Raw genomic sequence first — 9,614 nt, 5'->3', positions numbered from 1 at the left:
TCAATAAAAGAAAAATTGTTTATGTTTCTATTTATAATTACTTTTACTGATTTTTCAAAAATGTAATTTTTAAAATAAGAAATATTTTTTTTCTTGAAACAAGTGATTCCGCTATTCAAATAGCAATGCCAAGCAGGCTAAGGGTCGTTTCGTAGAGTGTTTAAGGATAATGCTAAATGTAGTGTATTAGTAATGCTTGTATGAACAATGCATGTATTAGTTATACTTGCATTACTTATACATGGATTATTTTAACGCATTGTTTGATTTGATGCATTAAAATTAAAATAATATGTATTGCATTAAATAAATTATTTACAAAGATAGCCCTCACTTTTATGGTGAAAAATATGTAAAAAAAAAAAAGGTTTTGAGGGGCAATTAAGTCTTTTGTCATGTCAATGCATGAAATAAAACCATCGCATTTGCTAAAACCTAGAAATCCGTGGTATTATCAATACACACCTTAATATACAACAAAGTGTACCAAACAAGGTACTGCTCCCTCCGTCCGGTATTGTTTGTCATGTTGCGCTTTTCAAAAGTCAATTTGACTAATTTTCAAAGTTAAATTAGATCACATTAATTCGATATTTTAAACAAAAAAATTAGATATTCTAAAACTATATGAAAATTACTATAAATTGCAATATTTTGCATACTAATATAATAAAAAAAATACATCTTAAAAATGTTAGTCAAAACTTATATAATTTGGCTCTAAAAATAGAAATCATCACAAACAATATCAAACAGAGAAAATAATATATACAATGCTAATACATACATCATTCTTTCTAATACACACTATTAAACGACCCCTTTTAAAAAAATATTCTTTTTCCCTCTCAAAAGTTATGGTTGAAGATCCCAAGTTGCTTAGGTTAAAGCGGTCGATTACTTTAGATAATCAAATGCAAAGTTGATTTTAAAGACACCGTCTCAACTTTTATGCCTTTAACTCAAATCATAAACGCCAACTTTTTGCTACTATTCTATTATTAATTCAAAAGATGAGAGTGATTATCTTTTTGCTTTTATGTAAACTAAGATTAAAATATTAAAACACTTCCCAACGATTAGTTCAAATTATAAATTTTAATTTATCTCTTCTACAAAACATATAGAAAATACGTATGTTATATTTCAAGACTTCCCATGTAAAGTGTCTAGTCTAAAATGTGTTTAATTTTGTCTGACTGGTCCTAAGTGCAAAGAGATCTAATTTCATTTTCAGTATGTTTTCATATGACTTTATTTAATATTTGATTTGGTGTGCCCAATTATGTTTTTTTTTAAAAATAGTTATTTATTTGGTGGTAAGAGATCTAATTTCAGTTTCAGTATGTATTGATATGACACTACTTATTTGTTTGATTTGGTGTGTCCATTTATGTTTTTTTTTTTATTAAAAAATAATTATTTATTTGGTGTAAACATGAAGTATACATTTTCCATTTGCTGATTTCTTTTGTCTTTGGGCTTTATGTTTGACACGGTTTATTCATATGAAATAGATTAATTATTTAAGTGGATTCTTTTCAAAAAAATATGTAACACTTATTTTAAATATATTCTCTAATTATTATTATTTACAGCAACATATAACAATACTTTTCACAAAGTTAAAGATTGCTTTTTTCTTTTGGTCAGAAGAAGAAAGCATTATATTGTTTGCGAGTTAACCTATTCTTTTATTCGTGTTACATATGGATCTTTATTTTTTATCTGATCTATTTTCGATCTATTATATCCAATTCAATTTACTCGTTTGATACCCTAGTGTTTGTTTCAAAGATAAATTACATAAAGATGATGATTAAGGTATGTATGGTAATGGAAGCATTGTGATGTATGTCAATATTTCCCCTTTCTACTTTTCAAACTCTCATAAAATTAGAAATAGTAGAAAAAACCCACTACAAAAGAATTTTTTTTTGAATAATTAATTCATTTGAACCACAAAAAAAATTTTATTTTGCACTAGAAGGAATATAAAGTAATAATGCAAAAGCTATTTTTGATTGAACGAGTCATATGTTACAAATTGCTATACAATAGTATAACAACATACTTAATGAGTTAATGTAGTACATAAATTGGAGTTTGAAAAAGTTATACTTTATATTGACCTTACCATTATATTAGGAACAAAGAAGTTATTTTCAATGACTCTTGATTCAATAATGAAAAAGATAATTTAAAGCAATCTGTAAAAATAATAATGAAAAAACAAGATTTAACAAATATTAAGATAATAGATTATAACAAAATAATATAATTATCGAAGTATTAGAAATAATAGATAGCAACAAAAATTGAAGGACATGGAACTACAAGAGTAATACTACGACTACTAGCATGAACGAACAACAAGATAATGAATATTTTTGCATACTAACCTTCTATCCTACTTTGTGTCCTCCACAATCTCCTAACTAAGATCATATCTTCGAGAGAAAAAAAAGTCATATCTTCGGTAAGTTGAAATTACCCATGTTCAATCTAATGACCTCTATTCAATACTTTTTCGATCTACCTCTACCCATCCTGGAATCATCCTTAGCCAACCTTTCAAACCATCTCAATCTTAATCTCCGCAACTTGTCCTCTACCGAAGTTAATCACATCTTGTCACAAAGATCATCGTTTTTAATCTTATCTCTTCTAGCATGCAAACACATTCATCATAGCATCCTCATTTCTGTCACTATCATCTTCTAACTTGCACTCTAAATTATATTCTATCGATATACTATATAATACAGATAAATTTAAATATTTATTTGCTTTTTTCAAAAAAAATATTATTTATATTAAAAGCTTTAAGTTTATTATCATAGAAATTGTTAATGCATGTGTTGCTAAAACCTATACTCATATTCTATGTTTTTTTAGATCTACTTAAAATAATACGTAAATATTCGCATAATAAATTGGTGATTCTCACGTGAAAATTAAAATTTTTAAACCTAACCAAACACACTTTACTGAATTTATTTGTAGACTAATTTCTCCTTTATCCCAAACCAAATGGCACGTAACAAATTAATGTAGCTCCGTTAACGGGAGAAATATAAATGCTCCACTTGACTAATAGTAAGGACTAAATGGTAATTAAAAAAAGACAAAATTATGCTATTTATAATTATAATAATAATAGAGAAACGCTTAACATATCGTGCGTAAATTATTAATTTCGTTTTTGAATTATTGGCGGTCTTGAAAACAATATTTTATTTGACTACTTAAATTTAGCCAAACTCTCAATTTATCATATGACATAACAAATGATGTCGGAGCACGACTCTCTTAATAAGAAACAGAAAAAATATTAAAAATATTTCTACAATTAGTGAGAATTTAAGAATATATCAGAGTGTAATTAAATTTAATTAGTTAAGGAAATAAATATTTGTAAAGGTATTCATAACTCAAATATAAAATTAATAATTCGTATTGAGCTTGACGTATATCAATACTTCTCTATTAAGTTTAGATTAAAAGTAATTTAGATCCTTTTTCTCATTTTGAAATACTCACATACATGGTAAAAACTTACTCGCATCGGGTGTTTATATCAATTAAGATGTTTATATCAATTTAATACGTGTATGCTATATTTTTAAATTTATTGTTCGTTTTACTTAACTTTAATTAATTAACATATGCTTTACTTTATTAAATCACATAATAATAAAAGTTATATTGAATTGGTATAAATATTAAGCACCGATACATTTGCCCGTATATTTGGGGAAAAAAGGAATTAAAAAATTCAAATTAGCGAATAGCAGTATGGAGCGCTTCGGTAAATCATGATAACTCCGTTAACCGTTCCTAATCCCTTTGGCTTCAAGTCTTCACCATTTTTGCAACTACTTTTCTCCCTTTCTTCCCACTGTTTCAGATCAACTACTATCTCTCTCACTCATTGGCTTTCACCGGAACTGGAGGATTGCGCGATTTCGTCTTCGGAGTTTGAATATCTGTAAGCGATAATTGGATTTGATTTTGCTTAATTACTCTATTTTTTTTTTGTTGTTGTTGTTGATTTGTTGTGTGATCACTTTGTTAAACTAGTTTTTTGCATCTGAAATTGGAATTTCAGTTGACGGATGCGATTTATCTGATTCTAAGCTTATAACTACTACCACAGCCCACCAGATTCTGAAATCAGTCGATGCAAAGTGAGTGAGTGTAAGAGAGGAAGATCCGCTTTAGTTTGCTATTACGCCTACTAAAATTCTTCTTACAAGTATGTAAGATCACCTATTTTCACCTAATTGAAGGAAGGATCAATTTTTAGGAACTTGATAAAATTAGATGCTTCTCAGTAAGTAAGTTAGCGTTGTCTTTGATGTTTTTTATTTTTTTGTTGATTCCTTGAGTGATCACTGGTAAATACTGGACTTATATTTAAATTGTGTACCAATGTGATTCATTCGATTCAAAATTTGCCTGCTTTTTTCTGGCTTAAAGCCTTAAAATACTAATGTGAAGTAGGTAAGTATGAATATTGACGGTGTGTTAAGTAAAACAATGTTTTGATGTATAAATTTATTTTGCACTCAGATAAGTCGGCAGTGTGAATAATTGATTCTGATCTGGATCTGTTATGTTGAAGGCATGTTACTATAAGCACCTGATTATGTTTTTTTCAGGCCATCCCTCTTCCTTTTTTTTATTTTTATTTTAGGGTGTTTACTGTTTTGCTTTTTTGATTAACTTGTTATTCCCTGGAGAAATCATGTGTATTATATTACTATGGATGCAGGTGAAGAATAATGATAAACACACAACTAGTGGAGATTCAACCTTGTGAACTCGAGTTTACATGTAAGTACTTGAAACCTTGCAGTTATTATTTTACAATTTAGTGAGTGAAATTAGAAAGGAAATATGGGGTGCACTTGACATTTTCTGGCAAGTACTTTTGATTTACTTCAAATTGCATTCAGTACCAACCATATTGAATTAAACATGTGATTATGAAAGCATCACCATCTGCTAAACTAAGAATACATGCTATTTAATCGAATCACTGTACAGTGTTAGATTTGTTATGGCCTACTACTCTGAGTGGTACTGATTGGTTTTCATCTAAAGTAAGCTGAGGAAGCCTGTTGTGGTTTTATGTTCTTCTAGCACTACTAGATGTGTGTGTCTCACATTGCTCGTAATGGTATCCAGTACTGCAAAGGCAATTACTTATGAGGTTATTTAATTTCTTATGCTCTACTGACTACTTGGGTTGATAGATGAAAAAAGTAATTACTGAATTGTAACTACCTTACCTATCATGCTATCACTATCTGACATTTTGCCAAATAAGAAATGTTCGGTACAATGCCTTCATGGTTCAGGAGGAAGACAATTTAACAAAGAGTTAAACGTTTGAGAGAAGCAGATTAGGATTTATCAAAAATTGTTTTCTTCTTTTTGAATTCAGCTTCATAAGCACATATTATCTCGTTTTGTACTTGTCTTGGATTAAAGGATGTCCTTCTAACTTTCATCTTTTGTTTTAGTTGAGGTGAAGAAACAAAGTTCATGTGCAGTTCACATATCTAATATCACAGACCAATATGTAGCTTTCAAGGTATGATAATTTTGTTGACAATAAGATTAACCAAGCATTCATATAAACTCTTTCGAGACGAGATGCATGTACAGTTGTTCCTTGTTGAGATTAAGAGAGTTTTATTTTTCTTTTTCAGGTCAAGACCACATCACCTAAGAAATACTGTGTCCGGCCTAATATAGGTGTTATCAAACCAAAGTCTACATATGACTTCACAGGTATATATAATTTCCCTTACTGGTTCTGATTCGTTGACAATGATGAAATCGGTTATCCTTGTGTTGCTAAGCATTTCCCTTCAAGTGAGTAGCCATCTATGAGTTTGGTGGCGAACACACTGCTGTAAATATGTGTAGCTTCTGTTAGTGCTCCTGCTTACTGAATCTTCTTAGTGATGTAAACGTCAATGTCTGGAGATCAGCAACGTCAATGTCTCATATTGAGCGTGAATTCAAATACTAGTCCAACCAAGCAAAAGTTGTCTTGAACTTTTGCTTTGTGCTGGTTGATTGAGACCCTGTTATAACTACATTTTTCAGTTTCTGATACTGATTTTATCTTGGATGCAGTTACAATGCAAGCTCAGAGGGCAGCTCCATCTGATATGCAATGCAAGGATAAATTTTTGATTCAGTGCACAGTTGTTCCTTTTGGAACTAATGAAGAGGAAATTCCACCCAGCATGGTAAAAATTGCAGTGTGTCATCTGAATATACTATTTTATAGTTTCTAATTTTTTTTTTGATTTTTTTGTGCCAGTTCAACAAAGATAATGGAAAATATATTGACGAGTGCAAATTAAAGGTTGTTCTGGTTAGCCCATCCCAGTCTCTAGTTCTGCAGCCAGCTAATGGAATTTCCAAGCAAGGTGCATCTGTTGAGACTTCGATGCAACAGGAAAAATTTCCAAGTGGTGTTGAAAACCTTCCTCCAGCTCAAACTGTAAGTGGCATTATCATCACTTTTACTAATCTGTGTAGTAGTATCTTCCAGGATTTGGCTATTTAATTATCTGATAAAAACCATATGAGAATGTCAACTAGTGAATTACGATTGGTCACGATTTTACCCTGCATATTTCCATACCTTTAGGTCAGTTATAAACTTTGATGACATTAAATTTTTTGGGGGATGGTCATTGCTTATTGTCAGCAAGAGAAAAACATATTATCTTGACACATTTCCTTTTCTGAAACTGTGATAATTCAGTTGTAGAAGTTTTTTTCCCAAATGCATGTGGTTAAGAACAACAAGGATATAAAATTTGAGGAAGAAACAGAGGAACCAAGATTGGTTAACATTGCAGATGTCAAAGATCTGAACTTAACAAAAAATACCAAGTCCAGTATTGGTGAGATTGATGAAACAATATGTCAGGTATGTGTAAAAGGTGTTTATATAATGAATTTTTTTTGGACTGTGAATTTATTAGACAATTGCTTCTCAATGCAGGTGGTTGAGAACAACAAGGGTGCAGATTTTGACGCAGAAGAAGAGGAGCCAAGATTGGCTAAGACTGCGGAAGACATCCAGTTGAATTTGCCTAAGAACAGGGAGTCTAATGCCAATGAGGTTGAGGTTGTTAAATCAAGACATCTGAACATGGAGACAAAATTGTCACTATCCAAAGATGTTGAGGAGCTAAAGTCTAAGATAAATTCACTGGGTTCTCAGCTAATTGAGGTTAGCCTTCTTGTAATTGATTCTTGGTACTCCACAATTTGAGTATATGTTCTTATGCACTATCACGACATCCCTCTACATCCTGCAAACCAGGATAGTGAACCCGTATTGGTTTTAGTCAGTCATCAACTGTTAAAGCCTACAGATATTTGTTTCTCTCCTCCTCCCCCACCAAACCCCAACCAACTCAACACACCCTTGGCGCTCAAACAAAGAGTTTGGAACTTGATGAAAATTTCCTTGCAGGCTGAATGCATAATTGCAAAGTTAAAAGAACAGAAGCGAAGTACCATCAAAGACATGGAAATTTTGAAGCAAGAACTGGTTAGTCGCTAAATCTCTCTATGCCTCTCTCTTGTCTTTGTATGCTTTGTGGTATATCTTGTGCTTTTCTCTAAGAATCTTCCAGGTTGTAGGAGTAACTACTCCTATCAGTTTGATTTCCTTTCTGTTTAAAGGGTGTTAGCAGGTTAATGAGGAGTTTATTTGTTGTTGATTTTCCTACTGCTAACTGACAAGAATTGAGAACTGAACCTTTTCACCTCCTAAAATTCAAACTTTTAAATTAATTTTTGATTGATAAGTTTAATAAGACCCAACTTTACCAGTTCCCAGATAAGTTCAATTAGGACCATTTATGTGGATGAAGAAGTTCGATGAAGCAGTTAGGATGCTCATCTTACGTACATATAAACAAAGAATTGAATGATCCTGCCAGATTTGCTTTAGAATTTGAAGCAATTTCGCTTTTGCAATTCAGGCAGAAATACAACTTCTTATGTGTTTTATCTCAATTTTATGCTGATTAAGTCTGTGTTGATGTTGTTTATTCAGAAAATATGTATGCTCCTTTATATTACAATGGAGTAGAGTCCTGCTAGATATTGTTTTCTTTCGAATCCAAATCAGTTATCCTTCTCAAGCCTAATCAGAGAAGAATTTTGCTACAAGTTCTTCATTTTATGCTTTGCTTTCTGAGTTGAGGTGTAATTAATGTCCTCCGAAAGAGCAGCATTTTCCAATCTTTTGCAATGAACAACTTTATAGATCAATGGCTATTCTGCCACCATGAAACTCAATGCTGCAACATGTCTCGGAAAATCATCTGCTCAGTTAATAACAATAATGATTGAAATGTTTTCGAGAAACGTTACATTGAGTTGTAAAGTGACTTCATGATGAATTGATGTCCCCATCGAAACCAAGGAATCTTTTCTTTTGCTGGTTCTTAATAACAAGCTAGAAAGTACTTCAACTAATTCTTCTGCATATGAATGTGTGGGATCAGATTGTGACCCTCAAGGCTGTGTCTAACTTTTAAAACTCGCATTTGTCATTTCTTACAGGCATTGTTAAAGACAAAGGGTGTTGGAAAAAGAGTTCAAGTTGGTTTTCCCCCGTTATTCCTTTGCATGGTCGCATTGATTTGTCTCACCATTGGATATCTTGTACGTGCTTAACAAGGATTTTGCTTGGCTTTGGTATATTTGTAACTGTTTAGGCACTTACAATGTCTTCAGCATGTTGACAATTGCATCTTTTTTTCTTTTATTATCTGTCAACCTAACGAGTTTTTTTTCAAAATGAGTATGTAAAAGTGGAGTTCATGAGGAAAAAAAATAATATTTCAGTTATGTAATAGTTATGTTTCATTTTTTTTTTCTTTTTTCACAACTGACAACAATATAATTATGGAACTGTTTAGATTTTAACTACTGCAGTGCTGTGTAATTCGAACTGTGGCCTCTAGTCATCTTCTGGATACATCTCCAGCTGACATGAATGTTGAGCTGGGCATTAATTTTTATTTTCATCTTCAATTCCATAAAATTGAAGATAAGTATGCTTGAGCTATCATAAAAATATGGACTAAAGCATTACTATAACAGTAGGAGGAAGAAATGAAGAGATTGACGCTACAAGTGATGGTGAGAAGTAATTCAAGGTTAATAACAAAAAAGAACTTGTCAATCTAAGATGAGACAATAAGATTTTGCAATTCATTGCTTATCTAGTTATGTTGAAAGCGTTCAAAAGATATGACAAAACTACCTAATTAGATATACATAAATACCATATTTATCAATTTAACTTACACTATTAAATAAAGGAAAATGTACAAGTACGTACCCCCACAGTATATTCGAATTCTCAGAGACACACCTTAACTATTACATCCTGAAGTTATTTTCTTTTGTAATTTTGTGCACCTTTTTAACTTATGTAGCATCCAAATATCTTCCACGCGCCTCAATTGCGTGAGGTCTCCGAGCGTGCCACATAAAACAAAAGATGCACAAAATTACAAAAAATAAAAAAATAAAAAATTCATGAGAACTTAATTTAA

The 9,614-nt window shown here is 31.3% G+C and overlaps 1 protein-coding gene across 3 annotated transcripts; it reads left to right on the top strand.

Annotated features, from left to right (window-relative positions):
• Positions 1-3,748: 3,748 nt before the first annotated feature.
• Positions 3,749-8,979, top strand: LOC101265064 (vesicle-associated protein 2-2). Of its 3 annotated transcripts, none has more exons than XM_019214916.3 (11): positions 3,821-3,991; positions 4,576-4,627; positions 4,778-4,839; positions 5,532-5,602; positions 5,721-5,802; positions 6,154-6,269; positions 6,344-6,526; positions 6,800-6,961; positions 7,037-7,267; positions 7,514-7,591; positions 8,614-8,979. In XM_019214916.3, the coding sequence occupies exons 3-11, from the start codon at positions 4,788-4,790 to the stop codon at positions 8,725-8,727; spliced, it is 1,089 nt and encodes a 362-aa protein (XP_019070461.2). In that variant the 5' UTR covers positions 3,821-3,991; positions 4,576-4,627; positions 4,778-4,787; the 3' UTR covers positions 8,728-8,979. The 3 variants fall into 3 exon arrangements, with proteins under 3 accessions (XP_019070460.2, XP_019070461.2, XP_019070463.2); XM_019214918.3 differs by lacking the exon at positions 4,576-4,627 and adding an exon at positions 4,112-4,190 and having other exon boundaries at positions 3,855-3,991; XM_019214915.3 differs by lacking the exon at positions 4,576-4,627 and having other exon boundaries at positions 3,749-3,991.
• The last annotated feature ends 635 nt before the right edge of the window (positions 8,980-9,614 follow it).

The sequence above is a fragment of the Solanum lycopersicum genome, chromosome 1 (assembly GCF_036512215.1).
Source record: "Solanum lycopersicum chromosome 1, SLM_r2.1".
Lineage (NCBI taxonomy): Eukaryota > Viridiplantae > Streptophyta > Magnoliopsida > Solanales > Solanaceae > Solanum > Solanum lycopersicum.
The sequence above is the reverse complement of the archived record's forward strand: the minus strand, read 5'-3'. Positions and strand labels throughout refer to the sequence as shown.

What these genes read in the sequence shown, in the direction of transcription:
- LOC101265064 (XM_019214915.3), top strand. Translation starts at nt 4,788, where the DNA reads ATGATAAACACACAACTAGTGGAGATTCAACCTTGTGAACTCGAGTTT. An exon ending in GTCTACATATGACTTCACAG is followed by an intron (nt 5,803 to 6,153) that starts GTATATATAATT and finishes TCTTGGATGCAG; the next exon opens with TTACAATGCAAGCTCAGAGG. An exon ending in AAATTTTGAAGCAAGAACTG is followed by an intron (nt 7,592 to 8,613) that starts GTTAGTCGCTAA and finishes CATTTCTTACAG; the next exon opens with GCATTGTTAAAGACAAAGGG.